This window comes from Ovis canadensis, chromosome 8, assembly GCF_042477335.2.
Source record: "Ovis canadensis isolate MfBH-ARS-UI-01 breed Bighorn chromosome 8, ARS-UI_OviCan_v2, whole genome shotgun sequence".
Classification (NCBI taxonomy): Eukaryota; Metazoa; Chordata; class Mammalia; order Artiodactyla; family Bovidae; genus Ovis; species Ovis canadensis.
Genome location: NC_091252.1, coordinates 82,052,501 through 82,075,131, shown reverse-complemented (window position 1 = coordinate 82,075,131; position 22,631 = coordinate 82,052,501). Strand labels below are relative to the sequence as shown.

At 36.8% G+C, this 22,631-nt stretch overlaps 1 protein-coding gene across 1 annotated transcript in view; it reads right to left on the bottom strand.

Annotated features, from left to right (window-relative positions):
* ADGB (androglobin) overlaps positions 1-22,631 on the bottom strand; it is a 187,519-nt gene that overhangs the window by 99,872 nt on the left and 65,016 nt on the right. Inside the window, exons 9-13 of the mRNA XM_069599306.1 lie at positions 19,962-20,102; positions 17,642-17,736; positions 9,971-10,145; positions 6,765-6,855; positions 527-656 (exon numbers count right to left, since the gene is read on the bottom strand). Coding sequence (XP_069455407.1) covers positions 527-656; positions 6,765-6,855; positions 9,971-10,145; positions 17,642-17,736; positions 19,962-20,102 — 632 coding nt within the window. The remainder of the gene's footprint in view (positions 1-526; positions 657-6,764; positions 6,856-9,970; positions 10,146-17,641; positions 17,737-19,961; positions 20,103-22,631) is intronic.

The following is a 22,631-nucleotide window of genomic DNA, read 5'->3' as shown; positions in this document are numbered from 1 at the left end:
ACAGGTAAATAATTAATTCCTGACTTGTGCTAAATCTTAACTCTTAGGGAACATCTGAAAACAGTCATGTTTTCCCTATCATAAAATTTATATCTATTTTAAGAGGCAAAGGTAAGGCAGTTTTGCTGTTTAAAAACATGAACCATATAAGGCTGACTAGTCTGTGATAACAAACCAGTCCTGAAATCTCAATGGCTTTAACACATGGGGTTAATGTCTCTCTCAGGTTCAGTTCATTTGGGGCGACCCGATTTAAAGGGTTCCTTTCCCAGCTCAGACATACCAATAAACCCTTGTATTTTGTAGCCCTGCCCCTGGGACACATACTTTCCTGATTACTGTGGGAGGAGCAGAGGGGTACCTGTGTGGGGTACCTGTGGGGGTACTGTGAAATAGGTACATAAGAAGCTCATTTTCAGTATTATTTATTGTGCTCAAATACATTTATATACATTTCACAGTTTAAAGGGAAAAAAAAAACTTTCATTGTTAAGAACTGGGCTAATAATAAGAGTAACATAGTTACCTGAGACATAATTTTTGTCAATTGGTTTAAGTCTATCTGGCTAAAGGTTGCAGTTTCATCATTTTCAGTAAGGGAAGATAAACCAGATCCTGGAACCTGCCCTTTCTTAATAAAAGATCGTACAAAATGACTAAAAAAAAAAGAAAGAAAAATTTCTGTTAATCTTAACTTCTTGTTTAAAGGTACTAATAAATAAGTGCAGTTTTTATTGAGATATAAGTGACATACAACATTATTATTAGTTTCAGGCATTCAACATAACAATCAGTATTTGTATACATGGCAAAATGGTAATCAAAACTCTAAGAAATGTACATCACCACATATAGTTACAATTTCTTCCCCTTGTGATAAGAACTTTTAAGGCCTACTCTCTCAGTAATTTTCAAATATATAACACAGTATTATGAACTATGGCTTCCCTGGTCACTCAGCAGTAGAGTCCACCTGGGTCGATGCAGGAGACACGAGTTCAATCCCTAGGTTGGGAAGATCCCCTGGAGGAGGAAATGGCAACCCACTCCAATATTCTTGCCTGGGAAATCCCATGGACAGAGGAGCCTGGCAGGCTACAGTTCAAGGGGTTGCAAGAGTCAGACATGACTTAGGGACTAAAGCACCATCATTATTAGCTATAGTTCCCATGCTACACATTGCATTCCCAGGACTTATTTAGTTTATAACTGGAAGTTTGTATCTTTTGGTTTCCTTCACCCACTTCATCTACCCAGACCCCCTGCCTCCGGCAGCCACCAGTCTATTCTCCTGTATCTACGAGTTTGTTTATTTGCTTAGATGCCACAAAGAAGTGAGAATATATGGTATTTGTATTCCTTGTCTGCCTAATTTCACTTGACACGATGTCCTGAAGATCTGTCTATATTGTCACAAGTAGTAAGATTTCCTTCTTTTTATAGTGGTTGAATAATATCCCTTTAATGTTTTGTCAACAATAGAAAGTCCTGATTTTGTTCATTTTATCAATCTTCTTCTTCCACAACCAGTAGTATATTTTTTTTAAATTTGTGTTAAAAACATTTAATTGCTTTCTATACTACTGAAGCACTAGTCTCTGTCAGTCAGTGCAATGCTGTAAAACCTTCCTGGAACACGGTTTATTTTAAAGCTATGGTGGTCATCTTTGTTGATGATCAGAACACACAGGAATCTTACATTTGGAATTGACTTAATTGAGTATCAGAGCAATGTATCAGTGAAAGAGGAGTCAAAATTTTAATTATGGGTGTGTGATATTTATAGTAGCTAGCCAAGTACACTGTATTTTCTTTCAGGTTATTACTGACATGACCCTCAAATCAACACTGCCAAAGCTAGAAGTTTATGGGTACAATATGATAGCATCACTGATTCAATGAACATGAACTTGGGCAAACTCTGGGAGATGGTGAGGGACAGGGAGGCCGGGTGTGCTGCACTCCATGAGGCTGCAGAGTTGCACACGACTTAGCAACTGGACGATAACAACAGAAATAGATTTGTTATAGTACAAATATTTTAGGTATGTGCGTTTCAAAAATAAAATTAATTTTCATGTATATAGAACTTCCTTTACTTTTGGATTTTTCCTTGCTGCTGCTGCTGCTGCTGTTAAGTCGCTTCAGTAGTGTCCGACTCTGTGTGACCCCATAGATGGCAGCCTACCAGGCTCCTCTGTCCCTGGGATTCTCCAGGCAAGAATACTGGAGTGGGTTGCCATTGCCTTCTGTTTGGTAAAACTTGCTTTACCTCGTTTTAGCTTTTGTCTCAGATTTACCTGAAACTGCCACTAGAGGGTAGCACAAACACTTGTGAAGCTCTGATTCTTGCAGACAAGGCCAGGAGCCAGGGAACCAGGCATATGGTTGCTACAACGACAATGTTTCAAGGAAAAGGAATTGTGTAGCAGTTACACTCCAGGGCTCATCAAAAACAAACCAACCGACCAGCTTTCTTTTATGCTGACCTGAGAACTCTGACTATCTAGCAGTCAGGTAGGATGAAATGCCATTCACACATGTTTTTGCTTTTGTCTAGGCCAGTTACAATGGATATACAAGGAAATCCCTAACAGGTTCAAGCAGTGAATATGTTAACTGAATCCAATCAAGTGTTGAAGTCACCTAGACCCAGGTTACAGAATTTCATCCACCTTAATTAGGTAAAAAAAAACTGAAAGGAGGAATAAGAAAATCAAGTAAGGGAGTCACATGGGAAGTTCAGGCTGTGAAACCAACCGTTTGTGGTCCCTCTTAGCATAGAGATTCTAGAGGTCAGTGTGTGACACTTTGAATCCTGGAAAACTTAGTCCTGATGGTCTGCAACTCTGGTTCATACAGTCCATAAAATATTTGAGAAGTATGCAATCTCAGTGAGTTAATAGATAATCAAAAACTATTTGGAATGATAAAATTATCATAGTGGGTAATACTAACTATAAAATTAAGTAGAAAAATTACAAGGTTTACTATTTTTATGTTTAAGAAAATTCTGTCTCTACATGGTATTTTGTGTTTGCAACAGATGAAAAAAATGTAGCATGTTACATAATCTAACAAATTAGGCCATAAAATATAGCTTTATATTTAATTTTAGGCTTATAATGAAGTTATGGAGGCTTCCCTGGTGGCTCAGTGGTAAAGAATCCGCCTGCAATGCAGGAGACTCAGGTTCGATCCCTGGGTTGGGAAGGTCCTTTGGAGAAGGAAATGGCTACCCACTCCAGTATTCTTGCCTGGAGAATCCCATGGACAGAGGAGCCTGGTGGGCTACAGTCCAAGGGATTGCAAAAGGTCGGATACGAATGAGAGTTATAGGTATGAGAGAATTTTTGGTTTGTAAAATCTAATAGTTCAATTCAGTCGTTCAGTTGTGTCTGACTTTTTGTGACCCCATGGACCGCAACACACCAGGCCTCCCTGTCTATCACCAACTCCCGGAGTTTACCCAAACTCATGTCCATTAAGTCAGTGATGCCATCCAACCATCTCATTTTCTGTGGTCCCCTTCTCCTCCTGCCTTCATCTTTCCCAGCATCAGGGTCTTTTCAAATGAGTCAGCTCTTTGTATCAGGTGGCCAAAGGAATGGAGTTTCAGCTTCAGCATCAGTCCTCAATGAACACCCAGGACTGAGCTCCTTTAGGATGGACTGGTTGGATCTCCTTGCAGTCTAAGGGACACTCAAGAGTCTTCTCCAACACCACGGTTCAAAAGCATCAATACTTATGCATAGGAAAAACCATGGTTCCCCAGAAACATCATTTTGATTATTTGAATTTTTAATGATGATTTATATAATTGGTAAGGGATGTCCCTGGTGGTTCAGACAGTAAGGAATCTGCCTGCAATAAGGGAGACCTGGGTTCAATCCCTGGTTCGGGAAGATTTCCTGGAAAAGGGAATGGCAACCCACTCCAGTATTCTTTCTTGGAGAATTCCGTGAACAGAGGGGCCTGGCAGACTATAGCCCTTGGGGTCGCAAAGAGTCGAATATGACTGAGTGACTAACATTTTCTCCTTTCTCGTATAATTGGTAAGAGTTTATTTATTATTCTTTTTGGCTTTTAAAGTACGTAAAGAAAAATCAAATATGCCACTGTTGTAAACGCAATTTAAAATGTTTAAATAAATTCAGCTAACTTTTAAAACTTATTTAAGATGTGTATAGAAATTAATAATTTATTTATATGATTTTTTACAGGTTAGAATGAAAGTTTGAGGAAAACTAGATTTGCAAATATATAACAGAACAAATCTTTCAAACCAAGGTAGCAGCAAATTGAATTTTCTGTGTATAAGATTCCCGTGGCTAACTATGTCTGCTTTGCAGCCTAGCAGTCTCTCCTCACCCGCTTTTCACGGTTTAATCGTTGATGGCACAGAGCTGCAGGAGCCTTAAAAGTAAGATATTTCAATAATATTCCTAATATCTTCAACTTAACTGGAATCCAAAAATTGTAGATTGACTGGCTATGATGCAAACAGGCTCTGGAAGTAGGAAAGTACAATGAATAGGCTTCTGATCTAAATTCTGACTGCTTTTATTCATCAGTTTATACTCTTAGCATGGATTTTAATATATCCAAGGGAAGGATAAACCATACCTAGTGGTAACTGTATTCATGACATATATAAGCCTATCATATATATATAAGCCATTCACAAATTTTAATGATTTAAAAAATTAGGATAAAGTACACACATCATAAATGTAAAACCTGATGAAAACCTACCAAGTGAACACGGCCATATCACCATTATTCAGATCAAGAGGTATTAGGTCCCACAAATCCTGCCCTTGCCCATCACAGCCAACACTCCTCCCCATGGGTAACTTCCCGACTATTGAGTTCCAGCACCATATATTGCTTTTATTAAAAAAAATCTGTATTAGTAAAATAATTAAAAATAAACCATATACATTTTGTACCAGATTTCTTTGGTCTAATATTTTTGTATGTGACATTTATCCATGCTGATTTTTGTTGGAGTATTTCTTTCACTTTATATCTATATATTATCATGTTATCAGTCTTAGGTTTTACTATAATATCCAGCTGCAGTTTTCTCTGCATTTATATTATGTGACGTTTCTTAGAAATTCCTGAATCTTGATTTAGTTTTTTAACTTTCTGGAAAATTTTCCCATTATATTTTTATTTCATGATTATTCCCCAAACTCTATCCTGTACTTCTAAGGACCCATATACAAGTATGTTGATCTTTATCAACTTGTCTTATAAGTCATTTACTGTACTTTCCCTCTTTTTTTTTTTTTTGTTTTAGTCTCTGAACATCAGTCTGGATGTTGTCTTTTGACCTGTTTTTCATTTTTCTAACTTGTCTTTTTCTTGTTTTACCTAATCTGTGATTAAGCACATCCACTGAATTCTATATATCAGTTATTTTGTCTTCCTTGGTTCTAGAATCCTATTTTTTAAACCATTTTACATATTATTACTATTGAATATTATTTATTTTTAGTTTTTACAACTTTATTGAGGGATTATTGAAAGATAGTTAACTGCACAAAAAAATTGATAATCCTTGATATATGTACATATCCATGTGTTAGTTATCAATTGCTTCATAATAAACCACCACACTTTTAATGGTAAAATCATATCACCCACTGCTCCTTTTCATTTCTGCTATCTGTAGACTTCATTTTCGCCACGATGAACTTCCCAGGTGGCACTAGTGATACAGAATCTGCTTGCCAATTCAGAAGATGCAAGAGATGCCGACTCAATCCCTGGGTAGAGAAGAGCCCCTGGAGTAGGAAATGGCAACCTGCTCCAGCTCCAGTGTTCTTGCCTGGAAAATTCCATGGACAGAGGAGCCTGGCAGGCTACAGTCCACAGGTTCACAAAGAGTCAGACACAAGTGAGTGACTGAGCACATAGACATGAACTTGTTAAAAACATGAGATCCAGGATCACAGGTTTTATTTCTATCCCTACTGTCACACTCAAATATTAGTAAATTTGGATTCTTCCTTCCCTTCTTTCTTTTTCTTCTTCATTGTCTTTGCTGTTATATTTAGTTAGCTCTTTTTGTTTGTTTGTTTCCTTCTAAGAGTGAAGGACTTCATCTCCCAGGTATTTATGACAATCATTTGATCTTGTGATATAATTTACCAGGTAATAAAGAGCTGACTCATTTGAAAAGACCCTGATGCTGGGAAAGATTGAGGGCAGGAGGAGAAGGGGACGACAGAGGATGAGATGGTTGGATGGCATCACCAACTCGATGGACACGGGTTTGGGTGAACTCCGGGAGTTGGTGATGGACAGGGAGGCCTGGCATGCTGCGGTTCACGGGGTTGCAAAGAGTCAGACACAACTGAGAGAGTGAACTGAACTGAATCAAAAACATTTCCCAATGCTAACTTTGAAAGTAAAACAATACTGTAAAGTAATTAACCTCCAATTAAAATAAATAAATTTATATTAAAAAAATAAAGTAAAACAAAATACTGTGTCTCAGTATTTGGCTTCTCAGACAGAAGCCAAAGCTGTAAAACCTGACATATTTAGGCCTTATTTTAACCAATTCAAAATTTATCTTAAACGTTTATTACTGTGAAATAGAACCTACATTTTTGTTTTCCTATAATCACTGCATTTACACAAACTTAAATACATTTGCCACCAAACCATACATTTTTAACTACACAAAATCACAAAATACTTTATCTGTTAACAAGAGGTATTCATGGGAAAGACTGTTAAATACTTACGTTTCTGTTGGAATGGTAAATGGAGTCATTCTATAATTCAAAAATGGACTTGAAATCTCAAGAAATTGGTCAGGCTTCTTTATTACTATTTCTAAAAAGAGAAAGGCAGTGTTCTACACTTGTTAAAAGAAATATTCCAAGATTATACGTAGAATTTAACATTTAATGCAATACTGATTAGATTATCCATTTACTCAGCAAATTTCAGTAGACTTAAATAGAAATGTACGTGATATATAAAGTTTCGTACTAAAAAGTCTTTATAGATCCTGCCAATTTGAGATTTCTTTAGTCTTCTTTCAGTTGCTTTCCAGATTTACAACATGAAACAATGAAATCTCAAGGGAGAAAATCAGTCATGTCTTCTAGAGTTATTACTGTATTTGGCATTCACTGCTTTTTCAAGTACAAGAAAGACTTTCTATAAAAGTCTTTTACTAAAAAATGTTTTCGTTTAGTTAACCTCTAACAACACAATTGCTCAAGACATGAAAAAAAAAAGTGGGCTAAATACATGAAGTTAGTAGTAGGAAGAACAGAAAATGTAACAAGTAAAGGTCAGAAATAGAAAAGAAAGCAATAGGCCAAGAAATTAGTTATGGGTATTCCTAAAGATGTCTGAAGATGACAAAGAAGTAACTTCTCAATAGAGAAGGCACACAGCCCATGCACAAATATGGTGAACAGTAAATTAAACATTAGGCATGATTATCTTAACAAAAGCTCCTATAGCAGTGAAAAAGATGCCCACAGGATGAAAAGAAGTGAGAATATGACACAGTACATTTGACTTTTCTGTGCTTCTTCTGTGATCATCTCTAAATTGATCTCTTTCTCTGTTTCCTGTTATTTTCACTTGAAATACTAAACCCAGTGGAGAGAAGACAGCGATGTGGTAAGCCTCGAAGTGGAAGACCTCAGTTCTGGAATCCCATCAAGCCTGAGGTTTTCTTCCACAGCTTACAACAGAGACACAGAGTTATACAACAGTCAGTAGCAAAATCAGAAAATAGCTGTAATATTTTTCAGCTATTTAAAATGTTAAAAAATATTTAATATTTTTCCTTTCCTTCATCTATTTCTGATATTCTGAAAGAACTGTTTTAAGTGTGCCTCTATGCATTTAGGGTTTCCCAGGTGGCTCAGTGGTAAAGAATCCGCCTGCCATTGGAGGAGATGCAGGAGACAGTTTCGATCCCTGAGTCAAGAAAATCCCCTGGAGGAGGAATTGGCAACTCACTCCAGTATTCTTGCCGGGAAACTCCCGTGGACAGAGAAGCCTGGCGGGCTACAGTCCATGGGGTCACAAAGAGGAAGGCACAACTGAGTACAACCATCTTCGCATTTAATTAAAATATAGCTTTTAATGAAATTAAAATATAACAAGATTTTTCTCTCAAGCATCATGTGAATTCTGATCTTTGGAAAAACGAAAGTGGACAGGAAGGAAAGAGGGAGGGAGGAAAGTTGGAAAGTTCCTGGAATCAAAATCAACAGTTGGCACTGGAATGGCATCAACAGCCTGTTGCAGAAACTCAAGGAATGTAAGGAAATAACTGAAATAATGAAGCAGGTGGGAGAGAGGCAGACAAGGTTAGTAAAAAAAATAAATAAATAAAAATAAACTGACCGTTTCTCCTTTACATCTAAACCAGATATTTCTTTAATCTTTGTTCTTTTCTGGCAAGGATAAAACATGTTGTGCTAGAAAATTTTTGCCACCAGCTGTACTGGTTGTATCAATGTAGGCAGAAAGCAAATGTGAGGAAAATTACATGGTTAACAGTTGTTATTTATATCTTAAAAACATGTAAATTATGGTTGGATGTAGGAGGCAAGGAACAGGTAAATACTCCAATCTCTGTGGCTATTGTAGTTTTAGGATCCTGAGTACCACTGTACCAGTGGTACCATAAGTACCACTGAGACTTATGTATTACTCTGTGGCTGAGATACAGTTCTTTTGTCCCATGCACTGAAGTATCAGCAGTACTTGAATTGGTCGCAGGAACACAGCAAGCACCATCATTAAGAGTATAAGACATGGTTCATGGGACCAACCACTTAAAGCTTATTTACATGCTTCTTAGGGATGCCTTTAGTAAACTGGCACTAGGTATGTTCACTGTGGCTTTGTCTTCATTGTTCATTCAAGGACAGGCCTAATGCAGTAACCTCTAGAATGTGATGACCTGTTACTGGATCAATACAATTAGAAGATAATGAGGTACTGGAAAAGAAAAAGGAAGAAAATGAGAAAGCAAGGAAAAGAACACAAAGATAACAAAAAAGATAATTTAAGCTTTTTGGAATAGGAAATACACACACACACACACACACACACACATATAAACCACAGCACTCCAATTCTTTATCATCATTCATTAAAACCTACAAGTGTAAATTAGCTACAGAAAGGCCATATGTTTACTTTGAATCAACATAAACAAACTGAGCTATTCTGCTAGGCCATAATTTTTTAATTTTTAGTTTTTGTTTTCTAATCCCCTCTGCTCATGATTTTCCATTTATGGTCTTGCTCAACTCTTCTCTTGCCATGTTGGTCTCTCTTCCATTCAAACATGGTGCTCACAGAAGGAGTGTAAATGAAGACATAGAGAAATGATAAAAGGAATAAAAAATTAGACTTGGATTATAAGGAATTCAGAAATAAAAGATAAGAATAAGAACCAAATGGGAACAGACTCCTTAGCATATTCTCAGCCTGTGTGAATCTGTGTATTTCCAAGTACAATTGCTGCTCATTGGCTACACGACGATATTGACAGGAGCCAGCCCAGGCAGAAGTCTTACTCCTATAGTCTTACTCCTATTTTAAATAGAATTCAGTCAATTAAAGATGATGTCCTACTGGGCAGCACAGAATGATCCCCATGTTTGAAATCCACACCAGTGGGTTAACATATATGCTGTTTATGTGCTCCAAACCACTTTTCTATCACAGTTATAATCATAGTGCCATCACCCAAAGAATGGCCTGTATTTATCTGGTCAGTTTAGATGTGAAAACCAAACTAATCAGAGTCTGAGATGTGCAGAAGTCATCCTTTCAGACATAAAATTAGATGAAGGCTTTAAGTGTAATGTTGGATTGCTTTTTTGATATATCTCTCACATTACAAATAGAACTATTAGAACTTCATAGAGAGAAAGTTGATTAGATTTTTGGACAAGATGAACCATACCTTGAGCTTCATCTGTTATAACAGCTTCTTTTTTTGGACGAAAGAGTTTCCAGGGAGGTACAGGAGGTGGTTTTGGTGGTGCTATAAGGGGGCAGGATCTAGTTCTTGTGACCAGCACAGGATGGCTACAGATATGGGAAAGCCCATATTCTCTAAGCTTCTCAGCAGAATCAGCCTAAAAAGTGGAATGCAGGGTTAAAAGGAGTTTTGTATCTGCTTTATGCATTTAAGATAACACTTTCCATCATTATATAAATATTATCACCACTATTCTAGAGAGATATAGTGGTAATATTTCTGCATCCTTTAGCGTAAGCACTAGGGCCTCCCTGGTAGCTCAGGTGGTAGAGAATCTGCCTGCAATGCAGGAGATCCAGCTTTGATCCCTGGGTCAGGAAGGTGCCCTGGAGAAGGAAATGGCAACCCACTCCAGAATACTTGCCTGGAGAATCCCATGGACAGAGGAGCCTTGTGGGCTACAGTCCATGGGGTTGCAAAGAGTCCAACATGACTAAGTTACTAACACACACACGTAGTGTAAGCGCTATTACTCTCTGTATTTCTTTCAGTCTTTTAGGGTATGTGGGGCTCCCTTTCTTTATTTACAAAATGAGGGACTAGAGCTAGGATTTTAAGATTCTATGACATTGCAAAAGTCTCAGAATATCAGTTTTGGTTCTAAGATTTTAAGATTCTATGACATTGCAAAAGTCTCAGAATATCAGTTTTGGTCCAAAATTAATCAACTATTATTTTTGTTGGGCTTCCCTGGAGTCTCAGATGGTAAAGAATCTGCCTGCAGTGTAGGAGATCCAGGTTTGATCCCTGGGTGGGGAAGATCCCCTGGAGAAGGGAAAGGCTACGCAGTATTCCTGCCTGGAAAATTCTATGGACAGAGGAGCCTGGTGGGCTATACAGTCCATATGGGGTCACAAAGAGTTGGACACAACTGAGCTACTAACACTTTCTTTAAAGGTTAAAGATTTGATACAAGTACTTAACATATAAAGTCTTTGTCAGTTTTTTTTTTTTTTTAAGCACTAACAATTGCTTGATAGTTTTCAAAAAACCCCACTGCCCTTAGTGTGTTGGGTCCATGAGGGTAAGCAGTTGCCTGGTCTACAGTTTATGTCCTCAGGCTTCCCTACACAAAATCCCCATGATCACTCCTGACAAAGGAGGCATTCACAGAAGGGCAGATGGTCCAGGCAAATCCAAATCAAGTCATTGGAAGAAATTCAAGTCATTGTAGAAATTCAGCTACCAACTGATGGCTGAAAGACGCCATAAGAAACTGAAAGGTATGTGAAGGTTAAAGTAACATACCCTGTAGTCAAATTCTGATATTATGGTCTAAACGCTGACACAGTTAAAGTAAAATAAAACATTAACTACATTAAAGTCAGTTTTGCCAATAACTGTTTTTCTTCCTCGTGGTTTTATATCATCGATTTCTATGCAAATAGCAATGTTTGAAAATGAAAATTTACAAAGTAGTAATTTGAATTAGGATCAGAAGCTCACCTACTAGCCTATTGGAAGTTATTGCCTCAGCTAGAACATGTATTAAGTTCAGTAGAGTCATTTAAAAGCTTTATAAATATATGGAATAAAGAGAAAAGTTGCTTCAATGTTTTAAATTTTTTTTAAAAGCACTGATTTAAGGAGAGGAAATTGTCATGCCCCTTTTATCCCATCTATATGTTGGCAATTCATTGAAAAAATTCAGAAACCTCTGAAATTATGCTTTAATAATTCAAGGTCAACTCTTTGCGACCCTTTGGACTATAGCCTGGCAGGCTCCTTTGTCCATTGAATTTCCCAGGCAAGAATACTGGAGTGGGTTGCCATTTTCCCCCTCCAGGGGATCTTCCTGACCCAGGGATTGAACTGGCATCTCTTGTATCTCCTGCATTGCAGGCAGATTCTTTACCCACTGAACCACTGGGAAAGCCCTAAGTAGTATTTATAAGTTGAATAATTTCTGGATAGTTCATACATTTGCTCTATATATCTCAATTCCTTCTTATAATTACAACCAAAATTATAATCCACCTGCTTTCTCTTTTGAACAGTGGAACACCAAAAAACAAAACTATTCAAGGCATTCAGAAGATCTAAGATATAGTATTAAATAATTATGTATGGTATTTTCATCTATTTTATTATTTAAATAATTCACAAAAGTATTAGCTTGATGTGGAAAGGATGTGGAAAAGACTCTGATGCTGGGAGGGATTGGGGGCAGGAGGAGAAGGGGACGACAGAGAATGAGATGGCTGGATGACATCACTGACTCGATGGACGCGAGTCTGAGTGAACTCCGGGAGTTGGTGATGGACAGGGAGGCCTGGCGTGCTGCGATTCATGGGGTCACAAAGAGTCAGACACGACTGAGCAACTGAACTGAACTGAACTGAAAGTATGTAAGCCAGTTTCTCATACTTCACTTTATTTCCAACATACTACACAATACTTCTGAATAAGGTAAATTAATGCTTAATAATTTTCATAGTTTGATATTGAGAAACTTTGTTCAAGGGTTCCAGATTTCCTTATATTAGAATTAGGGACAGAGAGTAATTTAAAATAGTGAAATGTTCTAGTGAAATACTTACTAGGCCTCTTCAGGAAATATTTTTGAATAATTCATGTTTTTGTTGTTGTTTAATCACTAAGTAGTATCTGGCTTTTTGCAACCCCATGGACTATAATCTGCCAGGTTCCTCTGTCCATGGGATTTTCCAGGCAAGAGTACTAGAATGGGTTGCCATTTCCTTTTCTAGGGGAATCTTCCTGACCCAGGGATTGAACCCGCATCTCCTGTACTGGCAGGCAGATTCTTTACCACTGAGTCACCAAGGAAGCCCAAATGTAAGACAAACCAGAAGTTTCCTTGCCCATAACACCCTTTCACTCCCTTAGTCAGTCCACCTCAGATATTCTAAAAGTAAGGGTTTAGGAAGGGAGAGGAGGCTTTTTTAGAACTCCCAGTTAACCCATTTAAATAAAAAGGAAATAATAAATAAACAAATAAAACTAAAATTTAGAAGACCCAGAAGTAACAAGATGGGGGGATAAGATAGAGTAATTTGTGAAACTGTTTCTTTCCATGTTTTGCTTTGTTTTCTTGCATTCTTTACCAATTCCTCACATAAAGGTAAAGTGTTGATTTTATTTTACATGTTGCTCTTCTTGTCTTTGGGGCTAGAATTTTTTGCTATGTACTCCATTTAATAAAATTCCATTAGAAAGAATTTTCTTCTGTAGATTTATCTTCAAAACATGATATCATCTTTATATTCTGATCTCTACCAAGAGACCCTGCTTATCCTAATAGGTAACGTAAAAGAAACAGCAGGAGACTGTAATGTTGGAGGCGGTTCATTACAGCTTGGAAGCTCATCTCATTACTGTTACAGACACTGGGCCAATTCCTGAACCACTGGACCCTGTAAGACATTTCAACCCCCACAGTGAGGATTTATAACACTCTGCATGTCCAGGCTCCCCCCCCCCCCACACCTCAGACTGCCTCTAAAACTTCTTCTTTTGCAGTCTGTTCAAACTCCAGTAGTCCCTTGAACCCTGTGGGTTATCCTTCACCTCCAAACTTTCCAACATAAGCTTCCTTCTGCTTCACGCATATGCTTTTTCCTACTTTCCAGGCTAACTTTAAAGCCACTGCTTCAACAATTTTCTTTTTTTTCCTTTGGGAAGACTTCCCTCAGTTCAGTTCACTTGCTCAGTTGTGTCTGACTCTGCAACCCCATGGACTGCAGCACATCAGGCTTCCTTGTCCATCACCAACTTCGGGAGCTTGCTCAAACCCATGTCCATAGAGTCTGTGATGTCATCCAACCATCTCATCCTCTGTTGTCCCCCTCTCCTCCTGCCTTCAATCTTTCCCAGCATCAGGGTCTTTTCCAGTGAGTCAGTTCTTCGCATCAGGTGGCCAAAGGATTGGAGTTTCAGCGTCAGCATCAGTCCTTCCGATGAATATTCAGGGTTGTTTTCCTTTAGGATTGATTGGTTTGATCTCCTTGCAGTCTTCTCCAACACCACAGTTCAAAAGCATCAATTATTTGGTGCTCAGCTTTCTTTATGATCCACCTCTCACATCCATACAGGACTCCTGGAAAAATGATAGCTTTGACTAGATGAACATTTGTCAACAAAGTAATGTCTCTGCTTTTTAATATGTTGCCTAGGTTTGTCATAGCTTTTCTTCCAAGGAGCAAGCGATTTATAATTTCATGGCTGCAGTCACCATCTGCAGTGATTTCCTTGGTCACCCACTAGACAGAAAGATATGTCTCTGCTATGTGTTCCATATACATTATTTCACTCCTTCATTAATTCATTTATTTGGTTACTCAGTCAATGCACTTTATTTAAATGCTACATCTACCATATTCCAAGCAACTTCTATTATGCTAATATTCTAACTTTATTACTGCTTGCTTGCCTGCTTTTCTCATCAACTCTAAATTTTGTGGGGAAAGTCCTTATTAATCACGCTCAACATGGTGTCTTCCTCAGATTCCAGCTAGCTGTTTAGCAAAGAATAATTAATTAACATCTGTTGAATTAATGAATAAACATGTGCTTTTTTTTTTTACTTTTAAATTTAAAAGATTTTGTTTACCGGTTTTTCAGTCAGAAAGACAAAAGTTCAAGTGAATTTTTCTGTGCCTTCTTTTTTGTGTAATTACGATGTCAATCTTATCTTTTTGTGTTTCAATTTTTAAAAGTATTTAAGTACTTCCCATGGAACACTCCACAAAGCATGGCTCATGGTCTTTTGCAGTCCACAGTATTAGAGGGTTTAATATCTCTGGAATAGCTAAGGCAATGGCCAATGTCAGGTAGTAAGATTAAGAAAAAATAAACTCAGGGCTGATGCAGCCATCCTAAAAAGAGACTTAAGTTGAGGGGGGACCCTGAGAAGCACACTTGAATTTAGCCATGACTAAACTTGAACAACTTTTAAATGAAAACAGAAGAACTGCCCTTTTCTCTACATTCATAATAGCACATTTTGTCCTACTGTCTTGACAATATTACCCTTCTTACATTGCAGACTTTTGCAGTAAGGAATGTTTCCTATCTAAAAAAGAGAAGGAGAAAGTGGAGGCAGGAAGAAGGAAAGAAAAGGAAGAAGAAATGATAACATTTAAGCTCCTTGGTCAAATCATCCAGAAGACAAATATAAGTGCAATAATCATACAATTGGTGTATTTACATTTCAACCAAATTTCCATTCAATTTTTAAACAGTAAGCTGTTTCTAATTAATCAAATTATTTATTACTGTTTTCTTATACTTTAATGTAATGATCAGTCAATTCAGTCGCTCAGTTGTATCCGACTCTTTGTGACCCCATGAATCACAGCATGCCAGGCCTCCCTGTCCATCAGCAACTCCCGGAGTTCACACGATTTCAGACACATGGAATTCTAGCAATAAAGTGCTGGATGTTTAAAATTCCCCCTAGAGGGTTAGGGATCAATACAAATGCAATAAGATGTTTGTCTAAATAGATTGAAGAGTAATTTAGTGAGCTTTACCCTTTAAAAGGGAAGGAGAAAAGAATGACTTTTTATGTCCAAAACCCAAAAATAACATAAAAATTATGGCAGATCCACACATCTCATGTAACTATTAAATATTATGTTTTCAAATGTTTAACATCACAGGAAAATGTTAGTGATACAGTATCAAGTGAAAAAGCTCATTTCAAAACAGAAAGTAAAATAGAATTTCCCTGAGTAAAAAGTTTATACACATATACATGTAGGAAATATGCAGAGAAGAAAAAAAAAAAAAGCAAAGTACATAGGCCAAAATGTTAACAGTGCCTATGACTAAGCATTTATATTACAAATATTTAAATTTTAAACCCCTTTGTCCATATTTTCTAAATTTTCTATAAGTTGTTAACTTTCTAAGAAAAGAGCAATTAACATTTTTGTGTGTATTATTTTAAGGCATTCATAGCAGTGGTTTACTAGATATGAATTCATTTAATTTGTCTTAGGTTAAGAAAGTATGTATGATCTGTTTATAGAAAAGTGATGTACTATTACTTAGAAATGATTTACACAATTCTCGCTAAAATACATGATTTGATGCCCTTTGTTTACAATGAAGAGAACTGATAAACTATATAAAACTACATCTTTTTTTTTTTTCTTTTAGATTAAACTATTGCAATCATCTGGGCTTCCCCAGTAGCTCAGCTGGTAAAGAATCTGCCTGCATTGTGGGAGACCTGGGTTGGATCCCTGGGTTGGGAAGATCCCCTGGAAAAGGCCATGGCAACCCACCCCAGTATTCTTCCCTGGAAAAGCCCCATGGACAGAGAAGCCTGGTGGGCTATAGTCCATGGGGTTGGTCTCAGAATGGGACACAACTGAGGGACTAAGCACAGAACAGCATTAAGAAAACTTTGCCTGTACTGAGTCCCTGTACTGAAGTGTTTAATTACAGAGACAAGACTGAAATTCAAGAATAAAATTGTAATTGAATAATGGTATATTTTCTACTTTCATTGTTGCAAAAGGGTGTTGACAAACTTTGGAAAATTCCTAAAGAGATGGGAGTATCAGACCACCTTACCTGTCTCCAGAGAAATCTGTATGAAGGTCAAGAAGCAACAGTTAGAACTGGACATGGAACAACAGACTGGTCCAAGATTGGGAAACGAGTAGACAAGGCTATCTACTGTCACCCTGCTTATTTAACTTATATGAGAGTACATCATGCAAAATGCCAGGCTGGATGAATCACAAGCTGAAATCAAGATTGCTGGGAGAAATTTCAACAACCTCATATATGCAGATGATACTATTCTAATGGCAGAAAGTGAAGAGGGGCTTCTTGATGAGGGTGAAAGAGGAGAGTGAAAAATCTGACTTGAATCTCAACACTTAAAACTAAAGATCATGGCACCTGGTCCCATCACTTCATGACAAATAGAATGGGAAAAAGTGGGAGCAGGGACAGATTTTCCTTTTTTGGGCACCAAAATCACTGCAGACTGTGACTGTGGCCATGAAATTAAAAAACGCTTGCTCGGTGGAAAGAAAGCTATGACAAATCTGGACAGTGTATTAAAAAGCAGAGACATCACTTTGCTGACAAAGGTGCATTATAGTCAAAACTATGTTTTTTCCTGTAATCATGTATAAATGTGAGAGGTGGACCATAAGGAAGGCCGAGTGCTGAAGAATTGATGCTTTTGGATTGTGGAGCTGGAGAAGACTCTTGAGAGTCCCTTGGACAGCAAGGAGATCAAACTAGTCAATCTTAAAGGAAATCAACCCTGAAAATTCGTTGAAAGGACTGATGCTGAAGCTGAAGCTCTAATACTTTGGCCACCTGATGTGAAGACCAACTAACGGCAAAGAACCTGATGCTGGGAAACACTGAAGGCAAAAGAAGGGGATAGCAGAGGACAAGATGATTGGATGGCATCTCAGACTCAATGGACATGAATTGAGCAAACTCTAGGAGATAGTGGAGGACTGGCTTGCTTCATTCCATGGGGTTGCAAAGAGTCAGACATGACTTGGTAACGAAAAAAAACAACACTTTTCTACAACAAAGGACCACAGACACACACAAACACCATAAATTATACCAAGTTTCTTGGCCTTGAGTGCTTACCATCTTCTCTAATAAAAATATCTTCTTTTCAAACAAATAGAGAGGTGTGAAGGTTGCATATACTACCATCTGAGGGGACTGTATTGCTGAAGAACCTGTAAATCCAAACATATATTGTGTCATGGGAATTCTAGCCAAAATGGGTCTGGCAGGTCATGGTAGACCATTCAGATTTCTTAATGACCTTATCTTTGCTGATGAAAAATAGGTAAACGACTTGACATGCATTTAAAAAATGCTAACTCTCAAATGTACATCTGTAGTATAGAATGTCTCATTAGTTTTACTTTCATAATAGTACCATATAATTCATTAAGGAATCATTTTATTTCAATGTAAAAAAGTTATTACATAAACTCACTCTGGCTATTAGCCTATGTAACTTAACTTTCATAGACTCTTTAATTTGAATTTAAAGAAGTTTGGGAGTTTCTATGTCATTTCAAGGAGGAAAAAAAACACAAATTAATCCTCTCATGAGAAAGGGAAACTAAGAAGGTACCTTAGTTTGAAATGTATAATGCTTGTAGATTTGCTTCTGAGAATCAATATTTATTCCCTAATATTCCTGAAATTACTACATTTGATTCATCGTGTTTTTGTCCTTTAAAGATTCTGGTCAAAACAACAGAATTTATTTTCTTCTTGTTTTTATTTTTAATTGAAAAGTTTTGTTTTATTCCTTTAAAGTTTAAGCAGTTATATATAACTGCACTAAATAATGTTTATTGAAGAATAATATCTTTAAAGCCACATTATGTAAATTAGATGTGAGCCCTGGCTCACTCCAGAATGGATTAAGATGTGAAATATGCCAAACTTATAAAAATACGTTTTCACATTTAAAAAAAGAAAATTTGTATATGTATGGGAGCAAAATTTGTCACCCCAAAATGTATCTCCTTGGCATGAGGATTATTTTAGCCTGATGCTTTTTAAGAACTTACCACCCCTCATAACTGTCTAAAAGAATTTAAAGGCCTGGTCCAGGCAGAGTACTGTCACCAAAGAGACTATAAAGAATGTGGGCCAGGTGTGTTTGGGGGGCACTCAGCATGGCCTGGAGACCAGAGTCCTGTCTGTATTCCACTGTCTCTGCCTGGCAGAGCAAACATTACATTTGTTTTCCCATCTCCAGTGAATTGTTTTCCTCCCATTTGAGAACCCCTACCCCCTTTCTCCTTCTCTCACATGGTAGGTAAGCCTCAATTATCTACCATGTCTTTGGGTCTTATTTTTCTTATAAGGTCCCATACGTAGTAATACCTAATGATTATTATTTTTTTCTTCTGTGAATATGCCTCATATCAATTTGATTCTTAGACCAGCTAGAAGAACCTGGAGAGACTAGAGGGAAATTTTTTCCTTCTCCAATACATATTTTTCATGGAGCAGAGATCTGAACCCAGGCAATTTTAGTCCACAGTACAAACTTTGAACTACATACTGTTTCTTGAGGTTGACCTTAACTATGAGTTTGGTAGAGAAAAAGGCATTATTACCTTCATTTTTACAAAGAAACTCAAGAAACGGTTTTGCAATCTCACAAATATAAATAATTATCAGTAAATTGGGGGATGTTATGTCATCGACTATCAAAAAAGATTACTTAAGATATCAATATAAGAAAAAAATGTTTAATAGGAAAATAAAAATACAAAAAAATGACTAGTGTTTGTATTTTCTTTACCAAACCACCAAATATCTTTCTGCAAAAATGCAAAGCCATAGCTATGAAGCTGTTCTCACAAAAATCACAGCAATGTATTCAGAAAGAAGACAAAATGAAAAAAAATGATAAAGCATAATACTGGGCGTAAATGGACATGTTTTCATGTAAAGAGGAGTGAACTGAGAATTATGCATTCTGGAAGCACCAAGATAGATGACTCAATGTTAGGACTATAAAGTTTTTTAGAAAAGATTTTATATATACATATATATATAGAACCTATATAGAAGAGGACATATACTAATATATATCAATATCTAATCAAATATTTACATAAACATACTTATATATTTTATAATGTAAACTATGTTATATACACTATAATAATATATATTAGTATATATCTTCATTCATGTAAACACTTTTGTGACTGTTGTACCATAAGTACTTTGATAATTTTGGCTTCTGTCTCATATGTAAGATCTTGCTTCATTATGCACAACCATCTGAGAGCTTAACAATTATGGGCAACTCTGAAAAGCTCATTTAGATATATCTGAACAGGAAATACATTTCTGTGCTCCAGTGCTCTCCAGCATTTTAGGAAATGTGTACAATAACTATTATTCTAGGAGACTGAGAGCTTACAATCTGACAGAGACTGTAGAGAATATTGTACATCTGATGAGGGTCTTGAACCATGTATTGACCATTTGAATTTTTCCTTTTCTCTTTCCTTCTCTCCGTCTTTGCTCCTCTTCTTTCCAAGGTCTTTTGCATCTGCTTTGTCTGACATGTTAAAAAATACAATAAATCCTTTAACTACAAAATCTCAATCTATATTGCTTACTCAATTAGTGTTGAAAAAGAAAGCTAAAACAATAGTATTATTTAAGTGTAAAAAGAAAAATAACCACAAACTTCCCCAAACACTACTCACCTCGAATTAGTAACATCAAAACAAAACAAAAAGCTTTAAAAATCAACATATATTGTGAAAGACATGTCATTAATGACTAAAATAATTTTATGCCAAATGTAATCAGGTGAATATAATTTATCTGTATAAAGTCATGGTGTCAGGCTAGTCTTATTTTGAAAAGAAAAAAAAAATCAAGAAAAAATGTATTTAAAGTTGAGTCCTAAATGTGGAGCCCTCTTAGATTTTCTTTATTTGGGGGTCTGCATTTCAAGAAATTCAGCTTTCTTCCTCTAGAATATCTTCTGGTGGAGACTGGCCACCAACCAACATCCACACCAGATGTGCATAGTAAACCCAGTACCCAGGACCATCTGCCACTTGAATTTCCATCCATATTTACATTTCTGTGAAACATGTTTTCCTTCACCTTAAAAAATCCCCTGAGATGTTTTATTTCCTAATATATCCCTTCCAATTCTAAAATAGAAATTTCAAATTTCTGCCATTCATTCTTTTGTCATTTGCTAAATCTATAATCAATATTGATCAGGTTGTGTTTTAAAAAATTTGTATATATAAAAAAAAACTATAATATTAACATCATGTGCTGTTTCTCAGCCTCTAAAATAAAACTATCTTGGCTTCTAGCTTTATAGTAGATTTAACATCTATGTTAGATACAAAGGCAAAGATAACTATAAGTGTAGGATGAAAATTTAATTTGGAAACAAGTATAAAAATAGACAATCAGAATATTATTTTGTGGTGTTGACTTAAAACTAGTTACAGGTAATAATATATGACTTCATGTATGATTTTTAAAATAGGCTTCCTTGGTGGCTCTGACAGTAAAGAATCTGCCTGCAATACAAGATACCTGGGTTTAATCCGGAGTCCAGAATAGCCCCTGGAGAAGGGAATGGCAACCCATTCCAGCATTCTTGCCTGGGAAATCCCATGGACAGGGGAGCCTGGTGAGCTACAGTCCACGGGGTTGCCAAGAGTCAGAGACAACTGAGAGACTAATACTTTCACTTTCACTAAACGCCTATTCAAAACCCATAACTTAAAATAATATATAATAAAATCTGTAAATAGGAAAAACACACTACGTCACACAGAAATTCGGAAAGTATGCAAAAATGTGTACCAAAATGTGTTTTTGCCAATACATGAATAAATTTATTGTTCCTCTGTTGCTTCATTTCACCCATCTGGCCAACCCCTCTGAGTACAATTAGCAGCTGAGTCCTACGTCCTCCTGGAGACAATCTTCCTCTAGTTCTGCAGGCTTCTGCCCTATTTTAAATAATCATGATCTGTATCATAAAATCTAACAGAGAAATTTGAACTCCCATCATATTTCAACTCTCAGCACTATCTGGAACAGACAATCTCTCCGATTCTTGAAACATTCTTTTCCTTTGATTTCCAACAGTGACCTGCTCTGCTGATCTTCCTATTTTCCTGGCCATTCTTTAACCTTATTTGCCAGCTCGTTATTTTGTACCAGCTCTCAGATATTTAGCTTCTTTCAGGCTTAGTCTTAAGGTTCCTAATCTTCTCACTCTACACCATCTCATTGGGAATATCATTCATCATTTAATGTAGCATGCATTTGTCAGTGATTCCCAAGGGTATATCAACAGCCTGGAACTCCTGACATGAAAAGTACACTTGATTTCTTAAAGGCACCTCAAATTCAGTATGCTCTAAATCATTTTGTGGTCTCTCCTCATAAAGCCATTCCTTTTTTTCATTACCCATTAAACATACTACCATCTATCCAGTTCTGCAAGTAAGAATTCTACAAATTATCTTTGCCACATCCTACTATTTTTCACTTCATAAGTATCTCTCAATAATTTACTGTATCTGCTTCTCCACTGTGAGAATCCTATTAACCTACTCCAAGGGACTGTCATCTCTAACATGAGCTGATACAACAGTCATCAAATTGTTTTTTTCTGTGACTTCTCATGCCACTGACCTTCCACCTCCACCTGACTTCCAAATTTTTTTTTTTTTCCAGAGAACCAGACTATCCTTTTCAAAATGTGAAATCGATCATGATTCAACTCTAAACTCTTCATTAGCTGTCAATGGCTCTTTGGTAAAGATCAAATATCTTAGCATGACCTAGAAGTTTTGACATGATCACTCTCCTACCTACTTCTTCAGGTTCTTTTTAAGCCACTTCCTTCCTCACATCCTCTCTTCCAGCTGAGAACATCTACCAGGTCTTCCAAGTCACTGTCATTTCTGCTGCTGCCCCATAATACTTATATAAGCCCTCTCTTCTACCTAGAATTCTCTTCCCTCCACAGTCCATCATCTTCCCCCAGATATCCTTCTAATTTTTGTGAACACAGCTCAAAATTCCTTAAGGAATCCTT